This window comes from Trichechus manatus, unplaced genomic scaffold (assembly GCF_000243295.1).
Source record: "Trichechus manatus latirostris isolate Lorelei unplaced genomic scaffold, TriManLat1.0 scaffold00005, whole genome shotgun sequence".
Classification (NCBI taxonomy): Eukaryota; Metazoa; Chordata; class Mammalia; order Sirenia; family Trichechidae; genus Trichechus; species Trichechus manatus.
Window position 1 is genome coordinate 24,175,138 of NW_004443941.1, and position 18,178 is coordinate 24,193,315.

General features: G+C 39.9%; 1 protein-coding gene across 1 annotated transcript in view; it reads left to right on the forward strand.

Moving 5' to 3' along the window:
• The window catches only part of CDKL4 (cyclin dependent kinase like 4), a 42,727-nt gene extending 26,775 nt beyond the window's left edge, over window positions 1-15,952 (forward strand). Inside the window, exons 4-9 of the mRNA XM_012556791.2 lie at window positions 862-952; window positions 5,339-5,536; window positions 7,488-7,570; window positions 9,022-9,078; window positions 13,384-13,518; window positions 15,789-15,952. Of these exons, the coding sequence (XP_012412245.1) occupies window positions 862-952; window positions 5,339-5,536; window positions 7,488-7,570; window positions 9,022-9,078; window positions 13,384-13,518; window positions 15,789-15,890 (666 nt within the window). The 3' untranslated portion in view covers window positions 15,891-15,952. The remainder of the gene's footprint in view (window positions 1-861; window positions 953-5,338; window positions 5,537-7,487; window positions 7,571-9,021; window positions 9,079-13,383; window positions 13,519-15,788) is intronic.
• Window positions 15,953-18,178: the final 2,226 nt, after the last annotated feature.

Consider the following 18,178-nt stretch of genomic DNA (forward strand, 5'->3'; position numbering starts at 1 on the left):
TATGATGTTGCAGCATGTTGTAAGGTATGCTGTGCATAAGAGAATAACAGGAGCTTCTCTGAGGTAAGACTGCCTCACAGTGATGCCCAGCTCTACCGGGAGGGATTCGAACAGGGCTGTGGGGACAGCTCAGAAGGGCTGTGATTTAATCATTCCAGGTTAGCACCTTGTTAGGAAAGCTAAGGGGTACTCATCCCATGATGCTGAATGCTTTGCTATCTCTGACAAGTAAGGTGACTACAGCCCAGCTTACTCGGGACGTTCTGGTCCGTGCCTGTTGCCCCATCATAGTAATTAATAGAGCTCCCTTGCCCCTTTGAAAGTGTCCTGATTTGTATGATAAATCATATGACCGCTCTAATTTTAAGTGAGTTTTGTTTTTTGTTGTCATTCAAATGTTTTTCCAGTTTCTCAAATCTGCAGTACTTATCCAGCTGAATTGTGTGGCTCTTGGGTGACAACAGTTCTTCTTAATAGAGGTTAACACTGAGTCTCATCTCATTTAGGGTTTTACCTCTTATAGTCTAAATAGGGCCCAGTGAAAAGTGAAAGAAATAACTGTACGATTCTCCCTTCTCAAAAAAATAAAATAAAATTAGACACAGTTCTCATGTCCAATAATTGTAATTTTAATTTCTTCACTAACACAGTAACATTTTGCTATTTGTTTATTCCTTTTGGTATGACAGGATTTACAAATGCAAAATTTCCAATTATCGTTCTATTAGAAAAATGAAGGAAACCCCATATTTGTAAATTAATCTCATAGACTGTTTATCCATCATGTAGAATTAATAGTTGATGTTTACTAAGCATTGTCTTTTTGATAGCCCAGAGAAATAATCAAAAATTACCTTACAGTGTATTCACAGAGATGTAAAACCTGAAAATATTCTGATAACTAAGCAAGGAATAATCAAGATCTGTGACTTTGGGTTTGCACGAATTCTGAGTAAGTAGCAACTTTTTACCTTAACTTTGCCCAATTCAGATGATTATGAAATGATACGGTTTGAATTTTTACTTTTAGATAATAAATGTATACTAAATGGTATATTGTTGTTCTTCAGAATGGAAAATCTCACTTTAGCCTTTCAGTCCATACATTAGTTTGCACTTTGACTCTACTAAGTCCAGCTAGAATTTATTGGACCTCGCATTTATGTGCTTTATCCTGTAGGGGAGGAAAAGAATTATAAAATGCATTTCTGCTCTGTATGCACTTCTAATCTGAAGTAGAAGAGACAAAGAATAATACTAAGATCATTGGCGATAAAGTACTAAAGCAAAGGTGCAGACAGTTCCCTGGAGGGAGATATTAATGTGGGCTAGAGTAGCTGGAAAACTTTATGGAGCTGAAAATTAAAGAGAGGGGAGTCAGAGACAGTGCTACCATCATCCCAGGGAGGGAGGAACTGAAGGGAAAGGGAACAAATACTCATTTCTCCCTGAAATCTAGCATTCTGCAGCAGGCAAAAACATATATTAGCATAGACACATTGCAATAGCATCCCAGTATAACCCCAGCACAGGTGACATGACTGATAAAGGCTTTCTAAGGTTCCTGTCTTTGTGGTGTAAGATGGTAGGATTGTAATGAAAATTGCTCCCTGTGCCATGTAACTGAAAAGAGACACGGACAAACACTGGAGGACTGTCAAGCAAGTAATACTACATCCATATCACGAAATGTTAGGTGACCAGCCGAAGTGATATTTAACAGAGTATTCAGTGACATGGGAAAACGTTTAAGACGTGGTAAGGGGAAGAAAGGAAAACTAAAACTTAAGTGTATAGTATGATCTCAACTGTACAAGAAATACATAGAAAAAAATTACTGGAATACAGATGACCCTCACCTTAGGAGGTAAGTGGATAATAGTCATCCAGTACATCCTTTAGATACAATGTCATTATTTTTTTTTTCCTGGAAATCCATTTTGTACTACAAAAATACCCAAGTTAGTCATAAAAAATAAGAAAAAGCCTACAAATATATGCCATTACAGACATTAAAAACATAAAAGAAACATTTCATATAAAAGCTACCTCATAAATGATCCTTTTGGGGATTTTTCTTCATGGACTGGTAAGCCTTTTTAAACTGACGATGCTTCTGAAAATATAAATCCATTAAAATTTCCCATGAATATGCATTCTTGCTTTCTTGCTGAGTTTTCCTGTAGTAAACATAGTCATTCTTCTCTGAATGAGAACCTTAGAACTAAGTTCAAAATCAGGATCTTCTGTCTTAGAAATTTTCATTGCACAAATCCTTCCAAAAGTCACTTAACGGTGAATCCACTGTGGCAGTTTCAATAACGATACCTTCTGCCATGATATTTGTTATAAACAAAGCTGTACTGTAAGACAGGAGCCCTGGTGGCACAATAGGTAAGCACTCAGCTGCTAACCGTCAGGTTGGTGGTTCAAACCCACCCAGTGGCTCTGTGGGAGAAAGAACTGACGATCTTCACAGGAGCCGATCAAAAAAACCAAACCTGTTGCCATCCAGTCGATTCTGACTTACAGCAACTCTGTAGGACAGTAGAACTGCCCCATAGGGTTTCCAAGGAGCGCCTGGTGGATTCCAACTGCCAACTTTTGGTTAGCAGTCGAGCTCTTAACCACTGCTCCACCAGGGCTCCTTCCGGTAAGGATTACAGCCAGAAAACCCTATGGGACAGTTCTGCTCTGTCACATGGGGTTGCTGTGAGTCAAAATGGACTCTACGACACCTCATAACAACAGTGTAAAACACAGCCAACTTGTTTGTGTTGCCTAAAAACTCCGCAAGCTGTGAGCTGTGGCTCGGGTCATAAATACTGGGTTGGGTGATTGCTGGGATCACTGTCGGTCTTCTACAGTAAGAAAGGCAAAAGGCGGGGGTCACGAGTAAAGCTACAGGCTCAATAGATTTAACCACAAAAAAACTCCTCTAAAATATATTTGCGGTAGACAATATAGATACACACAGAGATAATAAAATTTTATAACAAGTAAGAGAGAGAATATTTCAAAATTGATAATTAATAGTTTGATGTAAAAGAGCTTACGTAAATTGGTAAGAAACACTAAGCCTCTGAGTAGGACTATTAGCAAGATGTTAACAGACAATTCAGAGAAGAAAAAGCTAATAAACAGGAAATAATCTTCCTCCTAACTGATGTCAAAGAAATGCAAATTAAAATACTACTTGTCACTCATCAAAGCTGGCAAAGATCTTTAAAACAGTTAACTACTCAAAATTCACAGGATTGTTTTTAGTGGGAACACAGTTTGGAACAAATCCTTGGGAAAGCAGTTTGTTAATATGTATCAAAAACTTTTAAAAAGTGCCCTTTGAACCTTTCATACCAAATAATACACAGTGATGTTCATTGTAGAATAGTACATTACTGGAAAAGAATTGGAAAAAACCTAAATGTTCAGAAATAAGGAAATGGATAGAGAATATATCTGATTTAATATCATACTTGAAAATTTATATTTTTGAGGAATTTTAATAGCATGTGAAAATGGTCAGGCTCACAATGTAGGGCTAAGTAAAAAAAAGTATATCAAACTGCACATACAACCAGATCCCAGTTATGTGTGTGTGATATTAATAAAAGCCTGGTAGGAAAGCAAACCCACCAAAACATTAGCATGGCTTCTATCTGGATAGCAGGTGATTTTTATTTTCTTTATGCTGTTTTGTGTTTTCTATAAAAAATAATGAATTATTTTTATAATTAAATATATGTATAATGTTTATACCTCTCAGCTAGTAATTCCGTTTATAGAAATACATTCTAAAGAAGTAATCCTGAATACAGAAAAAAAAAAAAAGAAAAAACTGCTTCATGCAGATTTTCAATCTGGTGCTATTTATAATGGCAAGATATTGGAAAAACTGGGGAAGGTAAAAGTAAATCGTGGCACATGCACTTGGTAAGCTGTTATGTAGTCAGTAAACTCAAGTTTAGAAAGAGTTTATACTAACATGGTTGTTGCTCGTTACCATTGAGTCAGTTCCGACTCATGGTGACCCCGAGTGTGCAGAGTAGAACTGCCCCATAGGGTTTTCAAGGCCGTGACCTTAGGAAACAGATTGCCAGACCTCTCTCCCGAGGTGCCTCTGGGTGGGTTTGAACTGCCACCCTTTTGTTTACTGATAATCATTTGTGCCACCCAGGGACTCCAATAACATAATAAATGTGTATCATTAAATGAAAAAAAGAGGACACAAAATGGTATGTACAATATGACCAAAGGGACTTCAAAAGTTATGCTATTTAAAAAAAAAAAAGACCAGAAAGGAATACACCAGAAGATTAACACAAAGTATGAGTTCATTGTCCTTCTTTTAGTTGATTATATTTTTCATATTCCTTACAGTGAGCATGTATGATTTTTATGGTGGAAAAAAAGTTTCCAAAAATAAAACACCTTACTTAACCTGTGAGTAGTGAGAATTGTCAGTGATTGTTATTTCCTTATTCTCTGTTTTCCAGATTTCCTATAATGGCATTTATTAATTTTTATAATTAAAAATATACATAATTGTATAAAAGAGCTTTGGGTGACTAAAGGCCAGTCCCCTCCCTGCTTCTTTCATCGGAGCTACAGCTCCTATTTTCCCAGCTGCCTTGTGGCAGGGTCATGCAGGCTACCTAAAGCCTCTCTTTGCTGGGAGAACTGCCTGTTACCCCATCTCTGCAAGCCGACTGGCTTACCAACCACTCTTCCTCTGTCAGGCATTTGTAAAGTCCATCTATGAAACCTGACTCTTGCCAGTTAAAAGCCGATGAAATCTTAGCAGCCTGCCTTCAGCCACAGCGGAGTAAGCTGGCCTCCAGCCCCTTCACATCATGTGAGGACTGTGGGATTGGCTTCCATCCACTGGGCCCTAGGCAGTCCATACCTGTGGGGCCGGGTGGGGCAGTGAGGTTGCCCCCAGCCCTCTGTCATCGGCCTGTAGCACACCACGCATGACTTACAGCATAAGAAGTCAAATTGAGGTCTCTTTCTTAATGAGTCCTTAGTAACAAATTTGGATAGGAAAATTAGTTTAGCGCAGTTGTCCAGCACCTTGCTGTTAATAATGTAGACTTAAACAAGAGCTGTTTAGACTTGAAGTCACACCACAGAAATTCTCATTTCCCCCCTAGATGTTCGGGATTATGTAGATGTTACCTAGTTACCTATCTCAGTAACTGTTTGCTGAGGGCCTCCCTGCATTAATGGTTGGGAGTATCACAGCCCCTGGGAGCTCTTGCAGCCTGCCTGAATGCCTGACCTGCTCCTGGCTCACCTGGTGGCAGAGTGTGGCTCAGCAGATGTGGTGCATTTGCAGTTCCAGGAGATGCCTACACCGATTATGTTGCTACCAGATGGTACCGAGCTCCTGAGCTGCTTGTGGGAGATACTCAGTATGGTTCTTCGGTCGACGTGTGGGCCACCGGCTGTGTTTTTGCAGAGCTCCTAACAGGCCAACCCCTCTGGCCTGGAAAATCGGATGTGGACCAGCTTTACCTGATAATCAGAACACTAGGTATGAATTGCACTTTATGGCTTACAGAGTTGCTAAATTGTTGTAGTAATGGTATGTTGTTTTGATGCAAAACAAGAGTTTTCTTGCCTCTCCAAAGCGCTACTCAGGATGGCTGCTCTGAGTTCCAGGTTGTAGCCAAAGCCCAATCCTTTCTCAATATGCAGAGCCATTAACTCCTCTCAGTGAGGAATTTTCAGATGCCTTTTCAAGTAAAATCCATTAGCCATGAAATAACTGCATTTACTTTCTACATTGGGTTAAGACAGAGTAGGGATATTTGTCAGCTGCCTAGAGCTTAGTTTAGGAGAGATTTGATCCAATACAATTTCTGTTCCCGGTAAAAGAGGGTTTTCCCTCCTTTACTGTAGGGCAAGGGCCAGCAAACGTTTTCCGTAAAGGGCCAGTTGGTAACTGTTTTAAGTTTTGCAACCATACAGTCTCTGTTGCAAGTACTCAGCTCTGCTGTTGCAGTGCAGAAGCAGCCATAACAAAAAAAAAAAAAAAAAAAACCTGTTGCCATCGAGTTGATTCCAACTCGTAGCAACCCTATACCACAGAGTAGAACTGCACCGTAGTTTCCAAGGAGCGCCTTGGTGGATTCAAACTGCCGACCTTTTGGTTAGCAGCCATAGCACTTAACCACTATGCCACCAGGGTTTCCAAAGCAACCATAGACGATACTTAAACAAATGAGCGTGGCTGTGTTCCAATAAAACTTTATGGACTCTGAAATTTGTATTTTGTGTAATTTTCACATGTCACAAAATATTATTCCTTTGATCTTTATTTAACCACTTAAAAATGTAAAAATCATTCTTAGGTCGTAGGCCATACAAAAACAGGCACTGAGCCAGATTTGGCCCACAGGCCATTGTTTCAGACCCCTGCCCTAGAGGTTAGGAGTCTGATTGTACTTCCTGATTAGGAGTGGCTGCCGGAGTTGAAGATAATATTAACACTTCTCCTTTGTATAGTACTTCAGAATTTACGAATTACTTTCATGCACATCTCTTTCGGTCTTAAGGAAGATCTGTTAAAGGCGTTAAAACATTTTTAACTGTGCCTATTTTACAAATGAGGAAACTGTGGCTCAGGGAGCATCCACGACTGGCCTGAAGTCACAGCCAGTTAAATGCAGAATAGGAACAGGACTCAAGGGGTCTCTTCCATGAGCTTTCATCATGTGTCAGCATCCTCTGCAGTGTTGTCTGCCTCCACCTGCTTAGAAGAGAATATAACCCAAAAGGTTAGCAGTTGTTCATGTCAGCAGCATGGATGCAAAGAAAGTGATATCTCTACACACAAGGTGAGTATTCATTAATTCCTTCCCATTAACTCTCCTGCCAGCACGGCTGTTGGGCCAGAGAATTACTGCAGCCTGACTCCGTTCCCACGTGGCTCCAACACATTCTTCTAGCGAATTCTGCAGCATGAAAAATGTGTGGTAGAGTTTCACTGTGGGCCACACCTTAACTATTTATTGTTTGTCTGATTGTTTTCCTAAAATGGTTATGGACACTTCCAGTGAACTTTGGCTAGACCTGAATTTGAATCCTGGATCTGTCACTGAGTCACCTTTGACAAGTTAATCAAACCTCTCTGAGCCTCATTTTCCTCATCTGTTCAGTGGAGATTAAAAATAGCACCTACTGTTCTGAGGTGGTTATGAGATTAAATGAGATGTGTGTGAAGCCCTTAGATTGTTTTCTCACCTCACCTTTTGACAGCGGCTGAATACAGACTAAACCACATATGGTAAAGAGCGTTGTATGGATGGGGTAAATGCCTTTACCTGAGAAGGTGTGTTTTTGCAGTGACCCATTGCTCCCAAATCTGGAGGGAGCACTCAGGCTCAATGTTTCTTTCATACCTAGACACTAGAAGTGGCTCATTTAAACACTGTATTATTTTTACTGGATTTATCGTGAGTTATGTGGTTTGTACTTTACAGGAAAACTAATCCCAAGACATCAATCGATCTTTAAAAGTAACCAATTTTTCCACGGCATCAGTATACCCGAACCAGAAGACATGGTAAACCGCTCTATTTTGGATATTTTATTGTTGTGTTGCTTACTTTCTGTAAAGGGGTAATTGTTTGCTTTTTAATATTTGTGCTTCTGGCTCCTGTTTTCCTTTTGACATACTAATACAGATCAAAGAAACTATATAAAACTACATAAAAATGAACCAGATGAATGCTTCAAAATTTACTTGTCCTGTCTATTCAAAGACACATTCAATGTTAAATCTGAAGGGAAAATATATTTAGTTCTTTACATCAATACCTTGATCCTTTTGGTCAAAGCACTAGGATAACTTTCTCTTAAATAATTTTTTTTTTTCATAAATAGTACTTACTGTAGTGCTTTATTTTGGAAAAAAATCCTTTTTTTTCTCACCTTTTGCAACAAAGCTCCAATCAACAAAAGGCTTTTCTTCACAATTTATATTTTCGCAAAGAAAGTCATTCTGCAGAATGTTCCTCATTGTATTCATTAAACTCCAAGTCACAATGATCATCTCTGTGCTCTTGCTGTGGTCTTTGCCTTTGTTTTGGGATGTATCAATGACTACTTGGCTCTCTTACTCTCTGTAGACATTGATTTCCTGTCTGTGTTACTAAGTTTGGGCTATGCCGTTCAAAACTCCATATGGTCTACCTGTAGAGATCTACCTGTAGAAAGAAAGGACTGCCGGGAGAGGCGTGCGTTCTCACACAAACTGTGTTGGAGCTGAGTAGTGCAGGGATGGGGGAAAAAAATATGTGATGCTAGATCATGATTTATGACACGTGTGAACAATCTGAGGTTCAAATGGCGCCAACTATCTCTAGATACTCTGTTCATTTAAAATCTATTATTTAATGTAATACCTTGATTTTATTTTTATTATATTTTTTAAAGGCTGAATAGAATACAAGGTTAAAGGTTAAATTACAAAAGAATATTTATATAACGTGTTTAAGAATAAAATACAACACACTTCCATGTGCTCACTGCACAGGTATAGAAGTAGAATGTTGCCATTGTCTTGGAAGCTTCCACCTCCCCATTTGCTCATCCTCAATCTCTTTCCCTTTATTCTTTTCTGAGTTGCGTGTTTATCATTCTGTTGCTTTCTGTAGCACTCTTATGCATGTAGTTCAACATAGTCTCATTAATTCTCAAAGCATCTCTGTAAGTAGATAATGTGCACATTATAGTACTGTTGTGGGATTTTGCATGGGTACATTGGGACTCACATGTACCCAGCATCAATTGCAAGACACTTGAAATTTAGAAAATAACTCCAGTTTTATGTCTTTCAGACCTTTACACTATAGCATAAATTTATGTATAAAAAATGATTTTAAAAAAATGTTAAAAGGAATTATCTAACCTACTAGGAATCCTTTCTCTAAAGTGTTCTTATTACTAATGCAGTCAAAAGTATACATTGCATTGTTGTGATGTAACATTGAAATTCTTTACATTGTATTCCAGGAAACTCTTGAGGAAAAGTTCTTAGGTGCTCATCTCGTGGCTTTGAATTTCATGAAGGTACTTCAGAATCAATTATAACCATTATTGATTGCAAGTTGTAATGATTGGTAACTGTAGGAGAGGTGGACAGTAGGGCAAATACTACCAAGGAGGATACAGTCATTGAAAATGATAAGGAACAATAAAATAATTACAGGTAAAGGAACCTCAATGGTTTAAGCAGTACTATTTCTAATGTATACATTAAAATTACTAGAAGATCCAGAAAAGTCAGAGTCATGCAGACATCAGACCCAGCTCCTGCACCAGATCCAACTCACCTATGACCACCAGCCTGCCAGTCATTCTTGACCCACTGGGGCCATACTAGAAGTTGTGGCCCTTCAATCCAATGTGGATACTGAAAGCTTTTAGGGAAATGGGGATGGTGATACTATTGAGGTTATCTACCTTTAATAATCAGTTAAGTTGTATCTATAGCAGTCATTTCCAAACATGGCTGCTCATTAGAATGACCTGGGAGCTTCTTAAAATATGGATTCCAGTAACCTGTCTAACCTTAGATTTACAGAAGCAGAATCTCAGAATCTCTATGAGTGGGGCCTTGGAATCTGTATCTTTAAACATCCCCTCAGGTTATTATGATAAGCAGCCCAGTTGGAAACTCATCTGATCTAGAAGATGGTGCCAACTGGAGCACCTTTGTTGACCAGCCTTTGTGCTAGTCTCTGCCTGGTGCTATCCAGGGTGCTGGATTGCTTCAGTCTGAATCCTCCGGGACTCAGAAGCTGAACCCTCTGTGCCCTCAGACTCCCCTTTCCACTGCTCCACCTGACCTCAGCTACCATCTACTCTGGCTCACTGCTCTGACCTGCCTTCACCCAACACTGTGAAGGTCCTCTCCGGGAAGTGTAATTCCCTGACCTTGTTCTTAACAGCTTGTTCTGACCCACCTACTATTTACTGGAGCCTTCCTGTGGTTACTTCTCGAACTAATCAGAGAGAAAGCCTCCTGGAAGGCAACTCCAGGGCATGAAGAGGTATAGGACAAGCCCCCTGTCCTCGTCTCCAGAGGTGAAGTGCCCTATTCACCTGCCCAAGACTTTGGATGGTGCTAGATCTGTTACTCAAATATTCAGTTTAGACCCATGAGTATTGAACTGAGACCTAAGCATTCTCTAAGTGGGTCAAAGATTGTGCTGTAACTTGGGCCACACCCTATCGCCTAGACTCCTGCCCCATGTTGGAGAAAAGAAGGCTCTCTTTCATTAACTGTAATTGAAACATCTTTAACAACAAATAAATACCAGCTACCATAACAGATGGCTACCCATGGCACTGAGTCGTAATCTATGTAGGCAACTGCTCAAGTGGGTGAAGTGTTGGCCAGTGACAGTACCAAGGATAGTGGTGGCATGCAGTGGCCAATGTATGACAGGTCTTTTTGGTTCTCTTCATTAGACTTAAAGTGAGACTGCGGGCCTCGTCTTTGTTACTCATTTGTTTCCATAGTTATGATAATTCTTTTACTTTATCAGTTTGATCAGGTCATCAAGAAGATGCCTGTAGACTATTAGAAATTGTATTAAAGATTGTTCTGTGAAATTTGAAGTTTCAAGAAAAAAGCTGACCTCAGCTTTGCGGTTACAATTTCTCTCCCCTCACCTTCTAGACCTCTCTCAGGTTAGGAGCACCTCACTGTCAGGAAGCCCCCTTGAAGTGCTCAGCATTACCAGCCTCTTCTTGGGATCTAAAAATGTTATTTAAAATAAAAACCCATAAGTATTCAGTGATGGACTAGATTTCAATAGATGGGAAGCCCAGACAAGGAAGTGATTGAATTTAAGATATATTTGACAGTAAAACCAATATGACTGTTTATGATTTAGATGTGGGGAGTGAAGTAGAGGAGAATGTCAAGGATGAGGTGCCCTTCGGACTAAGCAGAGATGTTAAGTAGGCAGTTGTATATGTGGGTCGAGTTCAGAGGGGAGATCTGGACTAGAAATACATCTGTGGAAGTCCCTGGAAAACCTTGATAATTGAAGCCATGGGCATCAATGAGATTGGTTAGAAACTGAGAAGAGATTAAAAGAAAGGGGGACCTAGGACGGAGCCTTGAGGATTCATATAATCATTGTGGAGAAGAAGGTAAACTAGTGAAGCCTGGTTTGAAGAAGAGTGGCCCAGGAGGTAAGAAGAAGGAAGTTGAGTTATCAAGATGCCGAAGAGAGAGTTTCAAGAAGGAAGATGTGGTCAGTTGTATCTAATACTATTGAGATGAAAACTCAAAATACCTATTGGATTTAAGGTTATGGAAGTAGAGCCAGGGGAAGATTATCCAATGGGCAAGGTAAGCTCGGTGCTTACCTTGCTTACCAGATAATCTGTAGTGAAACCCACGTGAAATTGTTCACTGCAGATTAGTAAGTAAGCACAAGTAAGCCCATGCTTACCTTGCTTACTGGGTCATCCACCTGTCAGGGCTTGTAAATTTGACAAGAGGCTTTGATTCTATAGGCAGGTGCTGTGGGGTTGGGGGAGAGATAGATGCCAGCAGAATCTTTGATGTGGTGAAAAAATGTGAAATTGTACAGTATAGATGACCTGGTAGGCATCCATCCCTGAATAGCACTCATAGCTGTTTATACCAAGAGCCACTTCAGTGGAATGATAATGTGAAGTGATGAAGAATTAGAGACTACTTCAGTTTGCACTAAAAATAGTCCTTCTGCCCTGAGTCTAACCCTGACAGTATTGAGGTTTGAGGAGACTGAACCCCCACCCCCAGCATCAGGAGTTCATATATGGCCTGAGTCATTAATTAGGGGGTGATATGCTTGCAGCAGATATTAGATGTGGAGGGGCAGGTGAGTGCAGTTATGCTAAACAGGGTTATTTCTTGAAGAACAGGACTAATCAGCTACATCGCCAAAGAGCAGGTGAGTCTGCTTAGAGGCAGGCAGAGTTCTCAGGGATCTCACAGATCTGAAGTCAGCTTGGATTTGGGAGGGACAGACGCTACAGGGCAGCCCACGGCTGGAGCCGCCTCAGGGAAAGCAATTGCCTTGACACCTGAGGGCCCCCAAACAAAGTTGTTTTGTCCATGAGCCTTATTTCTCCCTTAATGCACATGTTGTTGTTAGCTGCTGGAGAGTCAGCTCTGACTCATGATATTCCCGTGTACAACAGAACAAAATGTTGCCCAGTCCTGTACCATCTTCACGATCATTGGTGTGCTCAAGTCCATGGTTACAGCCACTGTGCATTTTGAATGCCTTCCAACCTAGGGGGCTCATTTTCCAAAACTATATCAAATGACATTCTGTTGTGATCCATAGGGTTTTCATTCGATAATTTTTGGAAGTAGATCACCAGGCCTTTCTTCCTAGTCTTTCTTAGTCTGGAAACTCTGCTGAAACCTGTCCACCATGGGTGACCTTGCTGGTATTTGAAATGCTGGTGGCACAGCTTCCAGCATCATAGCAACACACAAATCACTGCAGTACAACAAACTGACAGATAGATGGTAGCTTATGGAGACAGAGCGAGAGATTTCAGGTCTTCTTCGCCTGGGTGTTCTAAAGCTGCTCCAATTCTTTGTGGACCTGTAGTAATCTGTCTGTATTGATGGGAAAAGTCCCACTGGGGACTGGCCAAAGAGCAGCAGGGCTTCACAGAGAATATTTCTGTGGGTCGGGACCACCACTACCATAGTCCTTCCCACTTTCCGGGGTAGAGTATGAGGCTTGTGATGTCCTCTAATATAAAGGGCCGTAATGCCACTTTCTCCTTTTTGCTGCTAGTTGTGCTTCTATGAATATATATTCCAGTTGTCACCGTTCTAGATTTTAGATTCTTTCTCATTACTGGGACTTATGCTCCATCCTTTTGCCACCTCTGGTGCTTCTCAAACCTGAGTAGGCATCATATCCTTGGAGGGCTCGCTCAACACAGATTGCTGGGCCCCGCCCCAGAGCTTCTGTTTCAGTAGGTCTGGGGTAGGGCCCATGAATTTGCCTTTCTAACAAGTTCCCAAGCTGTGCTGATGCTGCTAATCTAGGGACCTCACTTTGAAGAGTACTACAAACTATTTGCTTTGACTAGTAATAAAGAGATGTCCTTGGTGTAAACACCTGATCTGTACATCCGCCACTTCCAGAGGTATTAAATATTCATCAGTTCTACTCTCAAAGGACTGTGAAGTGGCAAAAGAAGAGCACTTCTAGCTATTAACAAGTTCCTGGTACCTAATACTATACAAACGAAGATTTTCTAAGCTCATATTGCTCAAGTTTTTGGACATAGTAACAAAATAGACCTCTCTCTTAATATCTCCTTTGCTTTTCTATTCTTCCAAAGGGGTGCCTAAAGATGAATCCAGATGACAGATTAACCTGTGCCCAACTCTTGGAGAGCCCCTACTTTGATTCTTTTCGAGAGGACCAAATGAAAAGAAAAGCCCGTAACGAGGGAAGAAGCAGAAGACGGCAGCAGGTACCTCTGTTCGAAAGTTAAAGTCCCATAAAATGACTCTTTATTCCTTTTTTCCCTTCTCTCCCTTTCAAAGAGAGATGAGGTGGACACCAAGACCTTTTCATAGTATTGGTTTAAATGTTCTTATTTATCTTACTAAATATTGATGTTTGATGTAATAAAACTAAAGAATTACGAAAATATCCAGATGGTTGCAAAATCTTATTCCAAATGCACTGGAACCAAATTATTGCACCACTCCTTTGCTACACTGAATTGGGCATACTTGCCAGATTGTGTACCCAAAGCACAGCTTCATACGATGAAATGGGACCGATGACAACAGGGCTGAATTTTAGCAGCCTCCCAGTGGAATCCCACTATCTTTATGTAACCTCCAGAGATGTAATAAACGAAACGTGACTCATCTATCTTTTCACCAAATGACTGGCACCTAAGTCCGCCTTTTCTAGGATATAAAGGGATGAAACCCAGACATCTGAGAACCAATTGTGTCCTAAAATGTGCCAGTATTGCAGAATAGTATTGTGAAGATCATGAGAAGTACTGATTCTACAGTTCATTAGATGACTACTTTGGTTTCACAAAGCTTTGAAAAAGTTAAAACATAAACTCCATGAAAGCAGGTTTGTTGAGTTTTTTTCCCACCATGTATCCCCAACACTTAAAACAATATCTGACACACAGAAGGCACTCAATAAATATCATTCAAATGAATAAACAAACGGATGAGCATTGCTTAATAATCCAGGAGGGTAGTTGTCAATTTATCAGAAACCGACAGTCGTCACATTTAACATTTTCTTAATCTTTCACCTTCAGCCTGCTTTTTGGCCTTTTTCTTCTCATTGGTGTATCTACAAAAGGAAGAAAGTAGCCTTTTTTTTTTTTTAAACTTCTTAATAGTTATAATAGAAGCTTGTTGGAGGAGAAAAATCAAACCAATCAATAAGATGAAATGTTAAGATTATCTCTGTGTGTCCAAAATCACTGGGGATCCAGATTCTTATTACATAGGCCATTTTACCTTATACTGTAAGTCATGTTAAGTGTTTGCAAGTCAAGCCCAATGCAGCTTGCTCGAATAATGAACGATTTAGGTTTGTTCAAATAAGTCTGGTGAAGCAATTTGAAAAACACCATGAATTGTGTGTAAAACACCCATCCCTTAAAAACTATCTCACAAGAGTCCCCACTTTGGGCCTTGGAAGGCAGAACTCCGTGGAGATGTGTTGGCCATGGAGGGCGAATCTCCACAAGGAGAGTGGACAGTGGTGCTGCCACACCCTCCCTCTTGGCTCCCCTGATTCACTTTCCACTTGGAGATCTCTTAGCACACTGGCCTTGGGGAGGGGGGAATGCTGCTCTCTCTTTAATACCCCAGTCCACACACGGTACCCTTTCCTTAATAGCCTGGAGCCCAGCTGATACAAACCAGAAGCTCTACACAAGGCCTTCCAAAAGACCCAGGGACAGCAGAAGGAAAGAAGCCCAAGGAGCACCATGCACTTTGGTGATCTAGTTTGCAAAGATGGTGTCATGTTCTCCTTACTCAATAAGATGCATCCTATCCACCTTACATATAGACCCCACGATAGCACCCACCCATGAGACCATGCCTAACCATCTCCCTCCTCCAGGTGAAGTTCCCAGAGAGCAAGGCCAAGAGAAAGACAGGGATGCCTTTCAGGTTGTTTCCTTTCTGAGGATGCACCTCTTTCCTAGGCATTCCACCATATCAGAAAATAAACCAAATAGTTGGAGGAAAGGTCTCTACATTCGGTATAGTTTTTACCTTGTAAGTTTGAATTTCTACCTAGATCCCAGCTTCTAGATCTCTGGGTTGATGACTAATAATTTTCTTAAGACTAAATATTGTTTGAAGTTGATAGGTAAGTGGTTTTTAAATATTTGCTGTTCTCTATCGTAGCTATTATTAGAAATTTGAGATGGACAGAATTTAGACTCCTGGAATTATTGTTTCATAGTTGGCAGGCATTTATCTTTTTAAAACTGACTAGCTATTCAGAAATGAGTGTATTGAAATAAATCGTAGTATGTCCATGAAAATCCTGGAATAAGTAATAAAACCTAATATTCACATATCAGAAGATCACAATTTTTGGAAGGGTAAACCTGCTTTATTTTAAAATTGATGTCTTTGGACATCTCTGTACCGTATGTATTATTTTTAACACCTTTAAATCAAACTGCACAAATGGGAATTGTTTTCTATTTACTTTCTTATTTTTGTTTTGTTCTGCTATTAGAATCAACTGTTGCCTCTCATACCAGGAAGCCACATCTCCCCCACACCTGATGGAAGAAAACAAGTCCTCCAGTTAAAATTTGATCATCTTCCAAACATTTAGGAAAATGTTCTTTCAAGTGGAAAGTAATTTAATACATACACATTTTTGTACAAGTGCGATAGGAATTCTCAGTGTTTCAAATGCAAATGAGCCATATGAAAATTAAGATGCCTTCTAGAACTGTTTTTGCTCTGATCATTGCTGATTCCTTCCCTGTGCTTTTTGCATGCCAAGGTTTTCTTTTGGAACACTTTCTTTAAACGTTATAAAGTCTGAAGCTACACGTGGAGGAGACATTTTCAATTACATCAAAGCTGGCCCTCCTAAGGCAATTTATGTGGAGAATCTGTGGGCTTGTACTTTGATTTATGGAAAACGTTTACATATATCATCTTGCTGCAGCTTACCACATAATGTCTGAAAGCAATATCAAATAGCCTACCTAGCTGTTTATGTAAGGAATGACACTGTTTCTGCATTTCAGTACACTCTTATTATAACCAAGTCTGTTGAGTAATGCTGGTATTTTATTCTGTGTTTTTATACTGGTGTAGGAAGGGAACCTTGTAGGTCATCTAGGTTTTCCCCCTGATTCCAGGCCAGACTCATACAACATTGACTATTCTATTTTTAAAGCTAGCTAGAGAAAATTCTATACATTATCTAGCAAATAGTGGATGAACTACAAGGACTTACCACCCTTCAAAACAATAACACCCTCAGTAATTGACTGCTGACTGTAATGTTGCCCTTTGAAACACCACGGTTCCTTATTTTTTCTCCTCTTGGCTAAATCATTCCAGTACCTAGACCATTGCTCCTGGGTGTATTTTCTAAATGGTTCATTGTTAAATTTAGAGACATAATAGATGCCATTTATCCTGGACATCTAAAAATAATGCAGAATGTTTGGAAGTACTTTTAGGTTGCTAACAAGGAGCTCAGGTAAAATAATAGCGCAAGCTGTCTGTCACTGTCTGGCATAAAGGCACAAAACAGTGATGTTCCTATCAATAAAAATTAAGAGTATTTCATTAACTTTTCTCTGCTGCTGGGTCTGGCGTACTCACCTGAATGTTGTCAGATTTTGCAGCTACACCTACTCCTCACCTATCGACGTTCTCGTTATCTGACATTTCGCATTTACAACAATAGTAAAAAATCTATATCCCACTATTTTGTGCAGTAACAACATAACGTCTGGCAGTAATGAACACCAACGTGCGAGGCAAGAATAACATTGGCTGTTATGCTTAAGGTTTTGCGTCAGCTTGACTGGGCCATGATTCTCAGTGGTTTGGCAGTTACGTAATGATGTAATCTGACAGTTTTGTAATGTTGTAGTCATCCTCCATTTTGTGATCTGATATAGTCCTCCTCCATTTTCGCATAACACAGTTTTCATATAATGACCTGATCTTTGGAACCTAACCATGTTGATAAGTGAGGAGTAGTATACATGTTATTCCAGAAATTAGTTGTGTCTGGCACTAAGAGTTATACATAAATTGGAGAACACCCTGTGTTCATCTCTAAACAGCCATTGCAATGAGCCAGACAGTTACAAACATGGCTATGTAAACTTCCAGAAAATCTCATTCAGTTATTTGGGAGCATCCCTTTACTAAGGACTTAAAGCATCTAAAGAATAGTTCCTTACTAATTTGAAAGACATTGTAAGCTGCTTTATTTGGCCATTTAACATCTTTGGATAGTATGGATATAAGCTGTAGGGGTCTTCTTATTTTCAAGAATGTTCCCTTCAGACTTGTTTTATGCATTTTTTAATAGGATGATACCATAGGTGCGAGAGAAATTAGAAATAGAAGAATATTTCTTTTTAACTTTCTTTGTGTTTTGTTTTCATTTAAGCCTCCTTTAAACCACTCATGCTGCTTCAGTACACACACACACATTTTTGAAGAAAATTAGAAGGCAGCACAAGATTCCACCACCCATTTTGCTTGGAATTGTGCTTCAAACAACAGTGGGGTTTTTGGCAGGGGTTGGCAGTGACTGTCTTTCCTTATTTTTTCTTACATTTAAGAATTAATCCAAACTAGCAATTCTCTTTCTCAATTGTTTTCCCCAGACAAGTTCATCATTTTGGTATCCCTAGGTAGGGGAGAGGAGAAAGCATCTAGTGCTTAGAAAAATATTCTGATATAGTCATGTTACTATGAAGAAAAATAATCTTCTGAGTCTAACTTTCCCGGGTGACCCAGACCCCATTGCATCGCTGCTGCCTGTATCACTGATGAGCACAAATCTCCAGCTGTGACTCCTTTCTGTTGCAAATGTACATTTCTCCTCTTCATACTACCTGAATTCCCTCATACTTCTCAGCC